We start from the raw sequence: 19816 nt of genomic DNA, 5'->3' as shown, positions 1-19816 counted from the left end.
TGTATAAAAAGATACAAGGCGGAAAAGAAAACTGCCGCGGTAGCTACGGAGAAACTAGGAACAGACGTCCCTGGTCGGTTGAAACTGGGGGAAGGTTACAACTCCTTTCCCCCAACTCGCGGGAGCACAGGGTTCCCCCCCCTCCTTTTTCTCCCCCGCCTTCATCAGAAGGTGCCGTGGAGGAGGTGTAACCCCCTGCTCCCCCACCACCCCAGTTCCGAAAGTAGGGACTTCAAAAAGGACAGAGAAAGTATATTAGAAGGGATACGCATGATGAATGTCGAGGAATCCGAAAGAAAGAGGGTGGTGCCTCGGCGCCGTATAGATTGCGGCGCCACTTTGAAGCACGCAGTAGAAAATAGAGATTATGCACGAGCGGGAGATTTAAAGGAAGGAACTGCGAGCCTTTCCAACCCACTATGCCCTAGAGTGGAAATTTTTAACTCAGTCACGGAGGAGCCAGGTCTGCAGATGGCCACATACCGAACGGGAGACATCTGATAAGAAAGACACAGCTGCAAGCAACGGAGACCCCGAGTTCGGCGCAGGATCAGCCCCCGAATCCCCTGAATCCGAGCCAGATTTATATCCTCTGCTTCCAGACCCTGACTCTTCGTCTCCCGGGTCGGTCTGCTCAGACTTACTGGCCCTGGAGACGCTCTGTTGTAACAATGGGTAACCAAAGATGCGATCATTACTGGGGAATTTTCTGCAATGGGCATCTTTGCATATCATGTGTTTGCTACACAGCAGGGGGCTAAAGAGTGGGAAGCTCTTGATCTCAAAGTAGTTAAGGAGGCCTGACAAACAGTGACCACGTATGCGTTAAAATCCTCTTATACTCAAGCTGTATATGTTATGATTTTTTCTTGCAATTGACAGGGGGAGCCCATACAGTTTCTCTGTGATACCCATGTACTAGAAGCTGGTAAATAGAAGTATGTCCAGGTTTCTATCAACCCTTGGAGACCTCTGTAGATACTGCTGGCCACTTCTTCCAGCACAGGCTGGCCACTTGTGTCGGAATGAGTGTGCATTTTGGTCAGTATAAAAGGCCAAGCCTCATAGGATGTGGGGGAGGCAGAGCCTCTGCGGGGACGCCCGCTAAGGTTGAGCCTGCCACCTCGCACTGCAATGATGCTTCTCGGAGCTGGTTTGCTGTTAGTCTCCACAGGGTCCTTGTGCCACGTTCTGTACGTGGGACTGTAGTGGGAGTAATGATGGCTTTTGCAGGGACTAAAAAAAAAAAAGAGGGGGGGAGAGAGAGAGTAATGATGGTGCACTTAACCTGTCTACTTCTCAAGAACTGATAACCTGGGGGAGGGGGTATATTTGTGCCCTCCTGCCTACAGGCCCATGGCGACTGCCTGCAAAGTTTGTGAAGCCTTGCCATGAGCTGGGCAGACGAATGGATAAACCTGATGCCTCAGCTACAGGAGCTGACCCTGACTACCCCAAGCAGAATGAGATAGAGGAAGAGAAAAACGAATGACTGCAAAACATCACTTGGGGGCACCTGAAAAGTAACATCCTGAATATGTGTGCTTGTAAAGTAGCTATATTAGAGGTTGTGATTTTGTGTATAAAACCACCTGTATTTACTAGCCAGTTGCTAATAAGAAACTACGCCTTGTATTGTATAGATTTGTCACTTGTAAAAGAGATGTTAGAGTATGGAAATTTGCAGTAGCTGCTAGAAAATGCTAAGGCAAAAGCTAGAAAGATTTTAATACAATGGTAGTCTTATAAAGCAGTTGATGGAACAAATTAAGAGGGTGGGAGAATTCCACTGGTAAGAAATTTCTTTGGCTGGTCCCTCGCTGCCATCAGCATCTTCAACATGCTGCTGTACCCTGTAATAGTTACTCTGCTAATGTAAATTTGTGTGTGCCTTGCTGTAGTAGCGACTTGTTACTGGATAAAGCAGGTGAAACTCTGCATTGACAACAAGGTGCAAGGACTGAGGCTGACCAAATGCCTGCTACCACAATCAAGGGCAAGACTGGGTTGGCTTCTGTGTTTGCCACCAAGAAGAACCTTTAGCTCCGCTCTTGGCTGCAACCCAGCAGGCATGGAGCGGTGGGGACACATGCCATGCCAGACCTTGATGTGAAGGATCAGAGAGCTATACAGCCTGTTATCAGAGAGCCATACAGCAGAAAAAAGGGGCAGGCCCAGCAGCCTGTCGTTGGCATATCACAGCATCACAGTATGTTGGAGATATAATCTAGCCCAGAGCCCCTGCTCAAGTAGGGTCACCCAAACCATATATAAAACATAAAGGGGGAAGATGTGGAGACAGTGTTCTCACGGTGTCCTGGGTTCAGCAGTAGCAGTCATTTTTCTCCTTCTTGGTAGCTGGTGCAGTGCAGTGTTTTGACTTTCGGCCTGGGAACAGAGCTGATAACAAGGATGTTTTGGTTTGGCCAAGGACTTTGTGAGCCTCATGCTCTGCCAGGGAGGAGGGGAAGCCGGGAGGAAGCAGAGACAGGACACCTGACCCAAACTGACCAAAGAGGTATTCCATACCACAGCACGTCATGGCCAGGATGTGACTGGGAGTTAGCCGGAAGGGCTGGGAGACTGCAGGGTTGGAGGAGGTATCGGTCGGAGCTTGGTCGGGCTTGGGGGGCGAGTTATCGGTCAGCTGGTGCTGAGGTGTTGTATTCTCTTCCCTTGTTATTTCCTTTATCATTATTATCATTGATGGTAGCAGTAGTGATTTGTGTTATACCTTAGTTACTAAACTGTTCTTATCTCAACCCGTGGGAGTTGCATTCTTTTCGATTCTCCTCTCCGTCCCTCCAGGAGCAGGGGGAGGGCAAGAAAGGGGGGGAAGTGAGCGAACGAATTACCTGACTGGGTTTAAACCACGACACACGGGAGAATGCATAATTGGTACATAAACTTTGAATAGTCCTGAAAGATACAGCAAGGCCATGAGAGGCCCGAAGAAGCTTAAGCAAGCAAGATAAGAGGCTGGAATTCACCAAGTTAATGAGAACTGTGGACTGTTGGCAAGCTTTCAAGGTTGAGTTCTCACACCTGTGTTTAACCAATTATATGTTAGTCACTGAGGGTCTTCAAAACATGTATCCAATCATAATATGCCAAATCACTGTAAGTGCTTCAGCCGGGGCCTTGGCTCAACTAAGCAGACTGGGTTGCTGAGTTGCTAAGCAGACAATACTACATCGAAGGCGATTTCTGATTTGTTTTAATGTTGACTCTTTTGTCACTTGTAATTATCTATTTTTCTTACAAGATTGTTGACCTTGTTCTCCGCTCCAATAAAATTCGTCACTCTAACCTGCGAGCTCTTTATTAAAGCTGCTGGGGTGGGAGGGAAGAGGAAGTGTAGTTTTACATCTGCTTGCTGAAAAAGAGTCACAGAAAAGGTTTCAAAAGATTCATTGCATTTGTTTGTGCCTTTCAAAGAGAAGAAGTTGGTGGGAATCAAGCTCTCAAGTTGCACTTTTGAATATTCAGGGGAATCCCTCCTGAGTCTGCAGCTTCACAATAGATTACATTTAAAGGAAAATATTGTAGACAATATAATTCATAACCCAGGATGATGAACTGTGCTGAGGCCACCCAGTGTAAAGGAAAATTTGGGCACATCAGGTCTCCTCTCATTCATTTTAAGGGGTATTTTATATTCATTTGACATGACCTTCTACCTAAATGGTGAGAGAAATGGAATTCAAACCACATCCCATGTCCATGCCCAGCTCAGGCTCAAGCACACTGGGAAACACCAAATAGTGGATTTCATATAAGAATTAAGCCTGTGGGAAGTTTCTATTGATGAAAGACAATCCTGAACACAGAATCAATGTTAATTGAGAGCTATCCGGGTCTCAAAGAAACCAAAGCACACTGATAGGGGAAAAATTCTTTAGTTGTTGTGAGTAGGAATTAACTTATATTTGGAAAGTATGTTTATGAGGAACACACTGTTTATGTGCTCTGAAAAACAACAGTATGAAAGGACACATTTGGCCTCAAAAGATCATCTGGTCTGAGGTTTTGTGGAAAAGGAAATCTCGATGAGCAGCGTCATGTGTACGCCTCATCACTGTCTGATGAATTACCCCACTCTGGTGTCCTTATTTCCTCTTGGCTTTAAGAAAGTTTTCAAAACAGGACAACTGAAATGTACAAGCATTTACCAGACTTGATGCTACTTTCCTAAGAGAGCTCTGGATTGCCATAGTCTTGTGTGGTGGATCCAACTCAGTGAACTGGCAATAGGAAACTCAGTGCAACCCAATGCAGGAGAGGCACAACTGTGAATTTCAGCAAGACAAGAAACAGGCTTGAGGTTTTGGAAATACATTTTATACTGAGAGCATCATTACATGATTCTGCTTTAATCTTTGCAGAGAAGGGATCTGCAAAATGCAGCAGCCCTTGGCTATAGACAAAAAATTCCCACATCAAACGCATGACAGAGTTCCCCTCTATAAATGATTCTGACGCCTCAAAAAGCAATCACCTTTTTGGCAGGAAGAGCTGGACATGGGTCTCTTTACCCTGTGCTTCAGGTGCTGTTAGACCAGCCTGAATATTTTGCAGGATAATATTGGATTCTCTGGTGATGATTCAAAACCTGGCCTATATTGAAATAAGCATTAAAGATGGTATTATTCAACAGCCTTATCTACCTAACAATTAGTTAACAAATCTCATCTTTAGATACCATATCTAGCTTTATCCATAGATAATAGAGAAGATAGAGATCTCAGAGCAGTGCCTAATATAGATGAGGTTAATGCCAGTTTTTATCTTAAAATAAATGTACTTCATTCATTACTTTGATTTCATTTCCTGCACTTGTACAGGAAAAATCCGTTGCCCTTTAATGATAGGGGAGAAAGACCCTGAAAATGAGAAGAGGTCATAAGGCAGGTTTTAAGTCATCAACTGGGAGATGCTGATGGCTGTGGAAGAGCATTTTCACAGGGCTAGCAAGGAGCCCAGAGCTAATGTTCAGTGCCCATCTCATAAGACAAAAAAAGAGGGGGGAAAAAAATAAAGGCAATAAAATACAGCAGATAAATCAGATTGTGGAGTTATGGCACAAGCCAGTCATAGGAAGAAAGACAGACTTGGAAATGGTTCCAAACCAGATCTTTAAGGTGAAGGAATAGGGTGGGGAAACAAAAGTCCTTGGTGTCAACTGAAGCTCTGGAGACCAAAACCAGCAGCTAAACATCGTGCCAAAGCTAATTCCACCTGACAAAGTCCCTCAGGGCGTTCTTCACCTCTCTGTTCCTGAGGCTGTAGATCAGGGGGTTCAGCATGGGCACCACCAGCGAGTAGAACACAGAAAAGACCTTATCCGTGCTCAGGTTGCTGGCAGACCCTGGTCGGAAGTTCAGGGCGAGGATGGACCCATGGAAGATGGTGACTCCAGCCAGGTGAGAGGTGCACGTGGAGAAGGCTTTGTACCGGCCCTGAGCAGAGCTGATCCTTGAGACAGCAGTGAGGATGAAGGCGTAGGAGACCAGGACAGCCAAGATGGTCACCATCTCCACCAGCCCACCAAGGACAAATATCAGACACCTATTGACACGTGTGTCAGAGCAGGAGAGGGCCAGAACGGGCGTGATTTCACAGTAGAAGTGGTTGACCTTGGCTGGCTGGCATAAAGGCAGGCTGAAGGTGAACTCTGTGTGCACCCAGGAGTGCAGCAGGCCAAGCACATAGGAACTGGCCACCAGCAGCATGCAGAGGCGGTGGGACATGATGGACGAGTACAGCAAGGGCTTGCAGATGGCCATGTAGCGGTCATACGCCATCGCAGCCAGGAGGAAGCACTCGGTGGTACCAAAGGCTATGAAGAAGTAAAGCTGGGTTGCACAGCTGATGACAGAGATTGTTTTCTTCTCCATCAGAAAGTTCAGTAACGTCCTCGGTGCCACCACCGATGAGTAGCAAGCATCGAGGAGAGATAAGTTGCTAAGGAAAAAGTACATGGGGGTCTGCAGCTGAGCGCTGCTCCTGATGAGCACAACCATGCCTAGGTTCCCCACCAGCGTGATGAAGTAAATGAGGAGGAACAGGATGAACAAAGGCGCTTGTAGTTGCGGGTTGTCCGTCAGTCCGACAAGAGTCAGCTCTGTCACTTGCTTGGTTTGGTTTTCCTCAGCCATCTTCTCCTAAAGCACTGTAAGATGTATTCATAGAGCCATAATAAACAGTTAGTGGAGACACTCAGCACCTAAAAAGCCCATCAATCCCCAGGGTCCGGATGGCGAACCCTCTCGTTATCAGAGATCTGCTTCATTTGCATCAACACTCATCAAAAACCAGTTTAGCAAAGCACTGAATGTTTTATTCTGGTAGCAGTCACACTGCCAAGTGTTCCCTCTTTCATTCATTCTAAAACACATCTCCCTGATGTATACTCATGGTTTATATCACATTCCAGGGCAACCCTCCCAAGTTCTAACTAAGAAAGTGTAAAACAAGGGATTCAGTGCTTCCTGTAATGAATTAGTGACAGCAATAATGAAAATCTCACACTAGACCATGTCTTCACAGGTGACATGGTCTAGGGTGAGATGTCCCTGCCCAAGCCTGAGAGGTTGGAACTAGCTGAACTTCAGGTGCTTTCCAACCCAAACCAGTCTGTGATTCTGTAATTCTAGGACTTAGAATCATAGAATCAACTGGGTTGGAAAAGACCTTTCAGATCATCAAATCCAACCTTTGAAGTAGAATAGAACATTTGGCATCTTAGGGAGCCTTCCCCATAGAGGTTTTCCTTAAAGGTGATTTTGCTTGCACACTGCAGAGATAAAACAGGAAAACCCCATTTATTCTTCAGTAACTTTTCATCTATTTTGCTATTTCAGGGTTATTCTTCTATTGGGTATATAGAAATGGTGAAGTGCCATCATGAGGGAGAAAAGAAACCATTAAAAACAAAAAATGGCAATCTTTGCCTTTTTATCAACCTTTCCTACACCTCCTCTTTCTAAAATCCATATTTAAGAGTTCTATGAAAATACACCATGGCATCCTGCCTTTTAATCACAGCATCAGGGAGGGATATGGAGCAGCCTCCACAGGGGTCCACAAGGAACCACTGTAACATAAACACTTGGAAGAGACCAAGAAAAGAGACAGGAAAACTGCTGGGAATAGCAGATCAATATTAGCCTAAGATCATGGAAAACACTGTGCTGCTCATGGGGTGTGCGTCACGGTCAGCAAATCTCTGCAGTGCAATGAGCACGGCTTTCCCATCAGCAATCACTGTAAAACCAGTATCAAAGAGCCTGGCTTATATTCAGAAAGGAAAATCAGATAAACCATTTATCCATATGGAAGAAGCACATGGGGTTTAGCTCTATGTACAACCTGCAGCATGACAGAATTAATCAGGGTGGGATCACTGGCATTGCAGTGATAAAGGATTTATTACAACTGGTATTTTAGCTGCTATCTGCTTCTATAACCTTAAAACATAAGCAAACCATTATAACTGGTACAATACCCTTCACAAAATCCATGTGCTCTGTGATCTTCCTTCTTCTGGTGTTCTCTTGCTCTGCCATGAAATAAACAGCTCCTCATGGTCTGTCTAATAAAGATACAACCCAGAACAATCAAATTCCTCTCTACAGACCTCATCTCTAAAGGATGAAACCATTCTCCTGCCCTCCTGCTTCCTGCAAGGAACTATGGATTGTATTGCACAAGGAGACACTGGCACAGGGTGCCCAGAGAAGCTGTGGCTGCCCCATCCCTGGCAGTGTTCAAGGGCAGGTTGGACACAGGGGCTTGGAGCAAGCTGCTCCAGTTGAAGGTGTCCCTGCCCGTGGCAGGGGTTAGAACTGGGTGAGCTTTAAGCACCCTTCCAACACAAACAATTCTGGGATTCTATGATACTGTATAGCCCCTTAAAATTATAACCCACCTTCTAGCTCCAGCGATAAAACAAATCTGGATGTCCCCTTGTCCTTACCAGTGACAGCTTGGTTCTTCTTCCTTGCTTCACATTAACTTACGACAGATGACAAGGACACTTATATGCTCTGTCTGTCCCCCCTGCTGGTGTAATTGCTTTGTAACCCTTCTCTCTAATCCACTGAGACCTCCGAGGCCCTATGGCTGAGAGGTGTTCTGCAGAACTTCCTTTGGGAGAAGTGCAATTATTATTATATTACTCTGTCATACATATATGTGTGTCCACGGGGGGGGTGCATAGATGGATGACAGAGGAATATGAAAATAAAATATAAAATAAAGTTAAATTAAAAAATGGAATAAAAAATTAAAATTAATAAGAATTAAAAATTATTAAAATAAAATAAAACTTTAAAACTAAACATAAAAAGCAAACAAAAATGTATATTAAAATAAATTAACTTAGCGAAAATAAAGAATAGACTAGAATAATAAATTAGAAAAAAATAACATGAAATATTAAACTAAATAAAAACTAAACTGAAAACTAAACTAAACCAAACCAAATTGGAATAAAGCTGGTCTTCCTGCATGGATCCTTCCCCTTGGAGAGGGGCTTTGGACCAAGGCCTGTAGGGACAGGCCAAGGGGAATGGCTTGAACCTGCCCGAGGGGAGACTGAGATGAACTCTTAGGCAGAAGCTCTTCCCTGGGAGGGTGCTGAGGCGCTGGCACAGGGTGCCCAGAGAAGCTGTGGCTGCCCCATCCCTGGCAGTGTTCAAGGCCAGGTTGGATACGGGCTTGGAGCAAGCTGCTCCAGTGGAAGGGGTTGGGGTTGGAGCTGGATGAGCTTTAAGCTCCTTTCCAGCCCAAACCAGTCTGGGATTCCAGGATTCATCTCATAATCCTAGATATCCATGTAATACACGCATGCACGCAGATTTCCATTGCTGGGACACAAACAGGCATTTCTGGCTTGTGATTCATGTGATTTGCTTTAGAGACTGGAGTTACAGCAGAGTGAATTACACATAAAGGTGCCTGTTTCTGATGGGTGGGGAGAAATACCCACTCATTGAAAGATTTACTTGAGCAAGAACATAGTTTATCCCAACTTTAAAGTTGGTTACTTGTATTTTTTATCTGGGTTTGCTTCTTTAACAGAGAGCCCTTCAGGATATCCACATCAATCTCCATTCTTTAACTTACTGGTGTAAGTTATGTAAAAGGCCTACTTCTGAATCAGCTTCAAGAGCTGGGAAATCCAGCCCTGATGATTCAATCACTGCTGAAACAATCGATATTGACCCAACTTGTGATTAAGTTCTTTACATTTCCACACCATCTGCAAAAGAGCAGCAAAGACAAGGCTCAAATTGCCCAAAGGCTTCCAGGTAAAGTAGCACCAACACTGACCGTGACATTTCAAAGCACAAAACACCTCCAGCTTAACCTGCAATTTCACTTGTAGGAACCAAGTTTTGGGTGGGAAAGCTTTATTTAAGAGTGCCACAAGCCTTATCATGAGAAAGTACAGTGGAAAGTTGTCTGATTGAGTTATTAACTGATTATATGATGTCCTTTGTCCATTCTCACCCATCCCGGTAGGCACTGGGTTTCAGAGACACTCCAGAAGAAGAGGGTTTCTGGCTCTTATTGTGGGTTTACCTCTGAACCTTGGCAACCTGGAAACCCATGCTCAGGGTAGTCCATGCTGTCTCTGTAGTGACTGAAAAGAGCAATGAGATTAACAGGATGAATCAAGGTGCTCGGAGGAGCTGTTTGTGCACATGGACCATTGGTGATGAATGAGGTTGGGCTTCATCTCACCCACCTTCATCTAGGCAGGTGCTATATGCCAAATCAGTGTCAGATACCTTATAAATGAGAGAGAAATTACAGAGCAATCACTTCAATACACCTTCACAGAGACCTCGGTGCTGCAATGAGTCCTGCTCAATAACAGCAACAAGGAAACACCCTCCTGGTCGCCAGCTTCCTCCATTCACTGCCTTCTCCCAATTGCTCTCATCAGGGCAGCCTTCACCTCCCTGTTCCTCAGGCTGTAGATCAAGGGGTTCAATGTGGGGGTCATGATGGTGTAGGACAATGTGGCAGTTTTGTTCTCATCCGAAGCAAAGGTGGAGATGGGGCGCAGGTACGTGGACAAGGTTGCCCCATGGAATGTGGTGACGACTGTCAGGTGGGACGTGCAAGTGGAGAAGGCCTTTCTCCTGCCCTCCTTTGAGCGGATCCTCAGGACAGAGGGGAGGATGTAAGCATAGAAGATAAAGATGATGGTCATGGTACTGAGACAGTTCATGCTGATGAGAGCAAGGATGACCCCCTCATAGGAGTGGGTGTTGGAGCAGGAGAGAGCTAAGAGTGAGGCAACGTCACAGAAGTAGTGGTTGATAACATTGGAGTGGCAGAAGGAGAAGGTAAAGATGAAAGTGGTGTGGGTCACCGCATGAAAGACACCAACAGCATAGGAACCAGCCACAAGCCACCAGCACATTGATCCACACATGATGGTGGGGTACAGGAGGGGTTTGTAGGTGGCCACATACCTGTCATAGGCCATCACAGCCAGCAGGAGGCACTCGATGACCCCAAATATGACAAAGAAGCAGAGCTGGGCTGCACACCCCGAGAAGCTGATGGTTTTCTCCAGTGTCAAAATCTGCACCAGCATTTTGGGGATGATGATGGAGGAGTAGCAGATGTCGACAAAAGCCAAGTGGCTGAGGAAATAGTACATGGGGGTGTGAAGGTGAAGATCGGTCCTGATCAATACAATGATCCCAAAGTTCCCCAAGAGGGTCATCATGTACATGGCCAGGAAAGCCATGAAAAGGGGGACCTGGAGGTCTGGGTGGGTGGTCAGCCCCAAAAGAATGAACTCATACACATCAGTGTGATTGGCGGGTGTCATCCTCTGTAATGCATCAAGCTGCAGGAGATAGGCAAAACAGACAATGATACGGGCAGCTCAAGAGGACCCTCAGCTTCCTCAGTGTCACCAAAGGGAGGCAGATCCCATCCTGCTAGAGGGTCAGTTGGACTCTGGATAGCTCTTGGAAGAGATTTGGGCTCTTGGAAGAGCCAAGCCTCCATCTAGTGGCTACAAGAGGGTCTTAAAACCAAACCCTCAAGCTCAACAGTGAGAACACCCACCTGGGTTTAGCTCAGCATTTCATCTCTCCTCTTTCTGCCTTCCTCAGGACATTTAACACAGGAGGAAGGTCAATAACTGGGCAATTCTTGGAAGCTGGGTTAGAACTGTATGATCTTAAGGTCCTTTCCAACCCTAACTATTCTATGGTCGAGGTTTAACCACAGATGGCAACTAAGCCCCACACAGCTCAGCAATAACTGAAACAGCCTGGACTTATTAACACCAGTTCAGCACCAATCCAAACCATAGCCCCATAGTACCTACTATGAAGACAATGTGCTCTATCCCAGCCCAAACCAGCACAGACATTGAATGCATTTTGGCTTTTCCTTAGGAAATGACAGGTACATTTGGAAAATAATTGCTGTTTTCTAAAATGAACCAACATGGAACAATTCCACTTGAAGAAACCCTTTTCCTGTTGACTTTCACTTCCTTTTGCAAAGCAAAGCAGAGCAGAAGCGTGGGCATTTTAAAGCTGAGAAGAACACAAAGTTTTTAGCAGACACAGTCCATAGGAAAGGAAATTTAAGGTGGCACAGTGATGATGGAGAAACCTGGAGGGTCCATGCAGCTCCTTCAGCAACTGAGATGAGTTTGGCTGCTCCTCCAGATGATGACTGAGTCCACGTTCATTTCCAAGCAGATCTTGAGAGTGGGTTTTAGCAGTCTTTCCTTAGAAGCTGCACTGAGGGTGATTTGCTGTTGCATCTTGCAAAGGCAGACAAGTGCCCTCTGTAGTTTCTGTTGTTCAAGATGTATTTATACTCATTTCTGAGACCTTGGAGGTGTTCCAGTCCATGAAGGTTGACAACAAGCAAAATCCACCCAGAGCATCAATCTCTTCATCTCCAGGTGCACTAATAAAGACCAGGAACAATATGCTGTAAATATGTGGCTTTAAGGAGATGTCTTCCTCCTACTCCCGCATTGAGGAGAGGGAGTGGGTGACAAGTGAATGTCTACATGATTCATCCCTGATTATTCTCATAACATTCTCAACTGCCTTTCCTAATGCTACTTAAACAGGATTTCAGCAACGCAAAGACAGTTCCTGCAACCATTTCTACTCTCACAGTTGCCCCTTGTTAACATCTTCCTGTAAAACCCATTCCAAATGTTGATTTTTGCCTTTGCTGACTTGACTAAGGCAGTACTTGTCCCCACACCAAGTTTTTATCATTTCACTGGGGTTTTTCTTTCATTTTGCTATGAGCAGTGATGAGAAGAGCAAGGAAACAGCAAGCACCTGAATTCAAATCAACAGGAGAACTGCAGTAGTACCTAAACAAAATTCTTTTCACTGATATCTGTCCAGTAGGTCCAAGTGTTGTGACACGTATTACCCACCATACTGTGGTCCTGGTGTATGGATTCATGAAACACTTCCTTGTCTACTTTCTTCAAGAGATTTTAGTTTATGGAGCTGGAGATGTCCCTGTATTAGTGTGTTTCACAGAATCCCAGAGTGGTTTGGGTCAGAAAGAACCTTAAAGCTCATCTAGCTCCAACCTGTGCTGGAGGCAGGGACCCCTTCCACTGGAGCAGCTTGCTCCAAGCCCCTGTGTCCAACCTGGCCTTGAACACTGCCAGGGATGGGGCAGCCACAGCTTCTCTGGGCACCCTGTGCCAGCGCCTCAGCACCCTCCCAGGGAAGAGCTTCTGCCTAAGAGCTCATCTCAGTCTCCCCTCGGGCAGGTTAAAGCCTTTCCCCTTGTTCTGTCCCTACAGGTCCTTGTCCAAAGCTCCCCTTCAGCTTTCTCACACTCCCCCATTCAGGTATTCAAAGCCCACAGTAAAGTCTCCCTGGAGCCTTTCCCCCTCTTGCTGCCCATTACAGTCCTTCTATCACACTCTCCATCTGATCTTTCCCATCTCCTTTCTTCCACTATCAGGCACCTCTCCCTCAGGCTCTCCTTTCTGCCTTAACTTCCCAGCATGATGGGTGCAAAAAGGTTAACAACACCATCAAGGAGAGCACAAGGACTGGGGCTGCCTCAGTCCCCAGGGATTTTAAGAAACAAAATCCCCAGGAAAGCCTTTCCAGGCAGATTAAGGATAGGAGGGTGACCATGAGTAAGCGGAATGGATGTACCAAGGGTAAGTTAAGCCTGGCCAACCTGAGTGCCTTGGGTGATGTGAACATTGATGTTTGCGTGGACAAGAAGTAGTGGACAGCATTTACCTCACCATTAGCAAGATCACCATGATATGCTGCTGGCTCTTTGAAGCCAAGCTTGTAATCTAAGGTTTGAGTATAAGGAATTGAAGACGGGTGGAAAGCTGGTTCAGTGCCTGTGGTGCCTGACATTGCTGATGGACCCTGGTACCAGCTCCCATTGACAAGTTCCCCATCACCTCCCTGCCATGATTATGTCAACCACAGCCCTTGTGGACCTGTAACTGCCTCAGAAATGCTCCAAAAGTGGATGTGAAAGATGGAGTTGTTCTTTGGTTTCCTCTAAGAGAGCCCAAAGCCCTGTTGCTTGTTCAAGCTGAGGTCATCTCCTCTGGGTACACTTCTTCTCCAAACTAACCAGCACAGAGAAGAGATAATGACCTGCTTTGGGCTTTGTCATCTCATGGGGACCAAAGAGATTCACAGTCCCACATCCCCACATCACTTGAAATAGGAAGGGGGTTTGCTGATGCTGGTTCATTCCCAGGCTCCCTGCACAGCTCCAGGCACGTTCATCTTCACATCCATCTCCGAGAGCATGAGGAGGGCAGCAGAGACAGAGCTGAGATGTAAGTGAAGGATGGCATCTTTCAGCCCATTCTGAGTTCTCTGTGCAAGGACAGTGTGTGCTGAGACACCATCTCCTGTGGTTCTCTCTTGCCAACAAACAGCAGCTCCTGTATTCATCTCCTGCCCTACTGCAGGGTCCTGGGCTCCAGTTCTTGATGATGCTCTGGGCTTCCTGGGGTGCTGCTTGTGCTGTGTGCTCCCCATGCTGCTGCTGAGAAGGCAGGTTTGGAGATCACCCTGGTGGAGAACACTCCCAGGAGGCTTCTTCTTATTGACCACAACGGGCTCCTGGATGAGCACTTCAGGCTTTCCTGTACAGGACATTCAGGGTGCTCCTCATTGCTGAGATGAGACAGATCTGAAAGATGACTTTTTTCCCTACAAAACAAAATATCGAAGAGGGATTGCTGAGCTCTGGGGGTTGCCAGTTTGTATTGTAGTGTCCAGATTCAGGCTAAAGACCCAGGAAAAGGTTTTAGAGCAAACAAAGTGTGTCAGGAGGAGGGGGAAAACCAACCTAAACCTCTGTGTAAGAACGCATAGGTTAATAGTATGGTTTTGATTGATGGGAACTTAGAACTGATCCAACTCCAGCCCCTTGCCATGGGCAGGGTCCCCTTCCATTAGAGCAGGCTGCTCCAATTCCCTGCAAACTGCACTTTACAGAGTTCAGGAACTCATTGCAGTTTCTAATTAGGAAGAAGTCCCATCAGAAAAGGAAGAAGTGGGTGGTTGGGAAACACTGACGAAAACATGAAGGATCAACTCTGCACTGTGAAAGCACCACGTTTCTCTGTGTTCCAGGTTGAGCCGGATGGTCTCCAAGCCCCAGGCTCAGCACTAACGCAGCCAACGAAGTGCAGCACTAAGGTAAAGTTACTCAGGTGAGTGGAACCTCACCTTTCCACAGAGGTCATTGCTCAAAATCCAGGAGTGAGCCAGAGGAGCAGGCACCGCGTTGTGCCATGGTGTTTAACTGCTTGAGCACCCTTTTGTTCTACCTGTGCTGGCACAGGACTTTCACCAACCTGTTCCTCATTGAGCTGTGCCTGAACTCTCCCTTTCCATCCTGCAGGACTGTCTCTGAGCAGCTCCCACCACACAGAGGCTTTTCCACCTGGGACATCCCTGCCTCTTGGAGAAGAAACCTCCAGCCAGGAGCTCACCCACAAAGCACCATCCAGCCCATGGCACAAAGCAACTGCACCCAAGTGACCGAGTTCAGCCTGACAGGGTTCACAGAGGACCCGGTGACTCAGCTCAACTTGTTCCTGCTCTTCCTGCTCCCCTACCTTGTCACCATTGTGGGCAACCTGGGCATCATCATCTTAATCAGGGCCAGTCCCCACCTCCACTCCCCCATGTATTATTTCCTGAGCAACCTGGCCTTTGTAGACCTTTGTTCTTCCACTGTCATCACCCCCAAGTTGTTGGTTGACTTGATGTCAGAGAAGAAGAGAATTGCTTATGCTGGGTGCGTGACTCAGGTCTTCCTCTTCGATTTTTTGGGGGTAAGTGAAAGCTTTCTGCTGGCTTCGATGGCCTATGACCGTTACGTGGCCATTTGCCATCCCCTGCTGTACCCCCTTGTCATGTCCCCAAAGTGCTGTTTCCAGATGGTGACTGGCTCGTACCTCATGGGGCTGACCAATGGTGTGGGACAGACCATCAGCATGTCCACCCTGTCCTTCTGCAGCTCCAGCACCATCGACCTCTTCTTCTGTGACATTTCTGCTCTCATCTCGCTCTCCACCTCTGACACCACCCTCAGCCACATCATCCTGACCACTGCAGCATCTCTCTTTGGTGTGTCCAGCAGCCTGGTTGTCCTGCTCTCCTACGTGGCCATCATCGCCACCATCCTGAGCATCAATTCAGCTGAGGGCAAGAGCAAAGCCTTCTCCACCTGCACCTCCCACCTCACCACTGTCAGCATCTTCTATGGGGCATCCTTTTTTATGTATTTATTCCCCAGCTCTCACAGCTCAAGAGGAGCAGATAAATGGGCTGTGGTGCTCTACGCTGTGGTGACTCCCATGCTGAACCCCTTGATCTACAGCCTGAGGAATAAGGAGGTGAAGGAGGCTTTGAGGAGACTCTTGAAAATAAAATGATTTTGAATGGTGCATATTTAGGGCCACATAGAATGGAGATGTGAAGGAGATGTTCAGCTTTTGCTTAAGTATGGACAACCTGTTGGTTGTTTTCTGCTCCCAGACTTATGTGATGCACTGCTTGATGTGATTGAAAATACAAATATTTTCACTCTCCAAAATTTGATAATTATATTTAGCAGTTAATATCACCTAATTCTTCAATTAGTCATTTATTTCACCTAATGAAGACACAGGTAGACAACTACAAGCATGCACTTCTCTTCATCTTAGGGTAAGGGGAGGACCTCATTGCTCTCTACGCCTGCCTGACAGGAGGATGGAGCCAGGAGGGGCTGGGCTCTGCTCCCAAGGAACAAGGGATGGGACAAGAGGAAACGGCCTCAAGCTGCCCCAGGGCAGGTTTAGATGGAGCTGAGGAACAATTCCTGCCCCAGAGGGTGCTCAGGCATTGGAACAGGCTGCCCAGGGCAGGGCTGCAGGCATCGGCCCTGCAAGTGCTCACAAACCCTATGGACAAATCCCTCAGTGCCATTGGTTAGTGGTGGTCTTGGCAGTGCTGGGAAACACTTGGACTGCATGAACTTAAAACTCTTTTCCGTTTTGCTCTCCCTTTTGCTTGGCAAATGAGAATAAACAGAGAATGAATTCTACCGTTCCACTGGATCAAACTCCATTTCTAGACAGTGCTGTTAAATTCATTGAGGGCCTTAAGAAAAGGACAAAAACACCTTTAACAAGAGAAATAGAGATGAGAGCAAATAAGTGTGATGCCATGCAGGCAGTATTTTCAGGTTTTGATGTACAAACCTCATTCAATGATTTCCAGCACCATTCACCTCATTTCATTTCAGACAGCAAAGAATTTAAGTGAAATATGGCACTTGTGTGACCTCTGGTACGAATGAAGGTGCTTTGAAAGCATTTTAAGACGTGATAGTGATGAATCCACACCAAAGGGCAGAAACTATAAAGGAGTCCCCATCCACTGCTCCTCACCTTTGCTTTTGAGCTCCCTGTTGACAGCAATAGAAGCCATGATCTCCATGGCAGCCTGACCACAACAGAGCACAGGAGCTGTGGTGTTGCTCAGCAGCCTTCAGACCTCCTACGTGGCAGCCCATGGCAGCCTGGAGCAATGGCATTGCCTGCCCTGATGTCTCTCTTGATGCTTTCCTTCACAGAGAGCTGATGGGTGATGGACACACATTGCATACATAGAATCATAGAATGATAGAATCGTTAGGGTTGGAAAGGACCTTAAGATCATCCAGTTCCAAACCCCCTGCCATGGGCAGGGACACCTTATGCTAAATCATATCACCCAAGGCCTCGTCCAACCTGGTCTTGAACACTGCCAGGGATGGAGCATTCACAACCTCCCTGGGCAACCCATTCCAGTGCCTCAGCACCCTCACAGGAAAGAATTTCCTCCTTAGATCCAATCTAAACTTCCCCTGTTTCAGTTTGAACCCGTTACCCCTTGTCCTGTCACTGCAGTCCCTAATGAAGAGTCCCTCCCCAGCATCCCTATAGGCCCCCTTCAGACACTGGAAGCTGCTCTGAGGTCTCCCCGCAGCTTCTCTTCTCCAGGCTGAACAGCCCCAACTTTCTCAGCCTATCTTCATACAGGAGGTGCTCCAGCCCCTGAGCATCCTCGTGGCCTCCTCTGGCCTTGTTCCAACAGTTCCATGTCCTTTTTATGTTGAGGACCCCAGAACTGCACACAATGCTCCAGGTGAGGCCTCACAAGAGCAGAGTAAAGGGGCAGGGTCACCTCCTTCGAGGCGATACTCCACTGTGTGCATTACCTCAGCCCATAGAGCTGCATCCTCGGCCAGGACCATGGTGAAACCTGGAGCCATGGCTGAGCCTTAGGGCTATCCTAGACACACATAATAACCTAGGCTGGAGGGAGAAGGTCCATGGATGGATTCAGTTCAGTCAGGATCTAAGTGTTTGCTCATTTCTTAACAACACACAACTCACAGGCACCCAGGGTCAATCAGCTGAATCCTGCTTTGTTCCCAAAGCTTCCTAATAATTCTCTGGTTATTATTTAACCCAGATGACTGCTGTTGTCCTGAGCCTTGGAACAACGAAGGACAGAGGTTTCACACCCTCCCTGGCCCCTATGTCAGTGTTTGACTGCTCTTACAGTGGGATTTCCCCCCTCCCTCTGTTTCTAACTGGAATTTCCCATGCTGCAAATTCCCAATAAGAATTCTGAGATTTACCCTCATCTGCAAGATAAAGCACATGGAGAACTTGCAGAGGCATCAAGTCAATAAGAATGGGACACGATTAATTCTTGCTTTAATCGTTTCTCTGTCCCTGAAATCATAGAAGCATGAAATAGGTTGGGATGAAGGGAGCTTAAAGCTCCTCCAGCTCCAACCCCTGCCACGGGCAGGGACCCCTTCCACTAGAGCAGCTTGCTCCAAGCCCCTGTGTCCAACCTGGCCTTGAACACTGCCAGGGATGGGGCAGCCACAGCTTCTCTGGGCACCCTGTGCCAGCGCCTCAGCACCCTCCCAGGGAAGAGCTTCTGCCTAAGAGCTCAGCTCAGTCTCCCCTCGGGCAGGTTCAAGCCATTCCCCTTGGCCTGTCCCTACAGGCCCTTGTCCCAAGCCCCTCTCCAGCTTTCTTGTAGCCCCTCTTAAGGTATTGAAAGGCCACCATAAGGTCTCTCTGGTGCCTTCTACAACAATATTCAATGACTTTATGTCCAGCTGCTCTCTCCTTCACCATCACCAAGTGTTTAAACAGGAACATGAGCTCTTAGTGTCTTGAAAACACAAGTCTGTGGCTACAACCCTATCACTCTGCTCATTGTGGCTTCACATTGGAGCTGCTCTCAAAGCCAAAAGCTTTTTGCTCCTTGTTGTGTGTGTTTAAGGAAACCAGTGTTTTGCTGTGTCTAAGGGCTGCCACTGCCTTCAATGGGGTTATCATCTGACCATGAGAGCAGAGCAAACACCACATGAGCTACCTCCCCTTCTTTGGGTACTTAGTGACTGGATTTAGGAATCACCTCAAATGTCCTTGGGCAAGCACTTATCTCCTTACATTGGAATGCACCATGTCACCTCCATGTGTTTACTGGGTCCATCAGCTCCCTTTAGTGTTGAGGGAGATTTGGTGGGGTTCATGCCCCTCACTGCAAGGCAGACACCTCCATTGCTCCAGGTGAAGAGATCTGAATGAGCTCTGCTGATTGCATTGGCCTGAGTCTCATCAGCTGTAATGGGACCTTGGCTCATAAATAGGTAAGGAGATGCACTCATTTTTGGCTCTTAGTATTAGCTGTAGCTCGAGCTGGGTGAAACAAATATTCTGGTAGGTTTATAAAGGCCCAGAAGCAAGCGAATTATGGGTTTTCCCTTTGGTTGAAAAGGTTTTGAAGATTAGGGCTTCAAATGAGTAGATCCTGCACTGAGGTTGGGATGCCCCTGTTGTGTAAATTCATGTATGGGAAGAACCCGGAACATTGAGTGCTGTTTTCTTGTCTCCAGGTTAGCTGTAAATAGAGCTGTCTTGGTTTGGTCTTACTCCCTTTGAATTTGGTGGCTAGGGTATTTCTCTTATTTTGGGTGTTTTTGTGGTTTTTTTTTTGTTGTTTGTTTGCGTTTTTTTTTTTTAAATGAGAATTGAGAGAGATTAGAATGGTTTCTTTTAGTCACCATTTCTACCATGAAGGGAAGCAACCTTCTGAGGTTGTGGTGAAAGAAGCAAGGATATTTTCTTCAAACACTGGTGAGTTCATTTCTGTGTCTGCCTTTATCACTGTTCATGGCTTGGAAAGACATGGGGTGGATTGAGATGAGCTCTTAGGCAGAAGCTCTTCCCTGGGAG

General features: G+C 46.8%; 3 protein-coding genes across 3 annotated transcripts; 1 reads left to right on the top strand and 2 right to left on the bottom strand.

The window, feature by feature from the left end:
• Positions 1-5228: 5228 nt before the first annotated feature.
• Positions 5229-6158, bottom strand: LOC133282903 (olfactory receptor 5AR1-like). The gene has a single exon (XM_061479263.1). The coding sequence runs from the start codon at positions 6156-6158 to the stop codon at positions 5229-5231; it is 930 nt and encodes a 309-aa protein (XP_061335247.1).
• A 3767-nt stretch (positions 6159-9925) lies between these two features.
• LOC133282902 (olfactory receptor 5AR1-like) lies at positions 9926-10855 on the bottom strand. Its single transcript, XM_061479262.1, has one exon. The coding sequence runs from the start codon at positions 10853-10855 to the stop codon at positions 9926-9928; it is 930 nt and encodes a 309-aa protein (XP_061335246.1).
• Positions 10856-15034: 4179 nt separating this feature from the next.
• On the top strand, positions 15035-15961 carry LOC133282867 (olfactory receptor 5AN6-like). Its single transcript, XM_061479212.1, has one exon. The coding sequence runs from the start codon at positions 15035-15037 to the stop codon at positions 15959-15961; it is 927 nt and encodes a 308-aa protein (XP_061335196.1).
• The last annotated feature ends 3855 nt before the right edge of the window (positions 15962-19816 follow it).

The sequence above is a fragment of the Pezoporus flaviventris genome, unplaced genomic scaffold (assembly GCF_033815535.1).
Source record: "Pezoporus flaviventris isolate CSIRO_AGI_PZ_B2104156 unplaced genomic scaffold, CSIRO_AGI_Pfla_v1 ptg000145l, whole genome shotgun sequence".
Lineage (NCBI taxonomy): Eukaryota > Metazoa > Chordata > Aves > Psittaciformes > Psittacidae > Pezoporus > Pezoporus flaviventris.
Note: the sequence above shows the minus strand (reverse complement) of the source record. Positions and strands in the feature narration are given on the sequence as shown.

Bases quoted from the DNA above. Each gene is read 5' to 3' on its own strand.
- LOC133282903 (XM_061479263.1), bottom strand. From the start codon at position 6,158: ATGGCTGAGGAAAACCAAACCAAGCAAGTGACAGAGCTGACTCTTGTC.
- LOC133282902 (XM_061479262.1), bottom strand. From the start codon at position 10,855: ATGACACCCGCCAATCACACTGATGTGTATGAGTTCATTCTTTTGGGG.
- LOC133282867 (XM_061479212.1), top strand. From the start codon at position 15,035: ATGGCACAAAGCAACTGCACCCAAGTGACCGAGTTCAGCCTGACAGGG.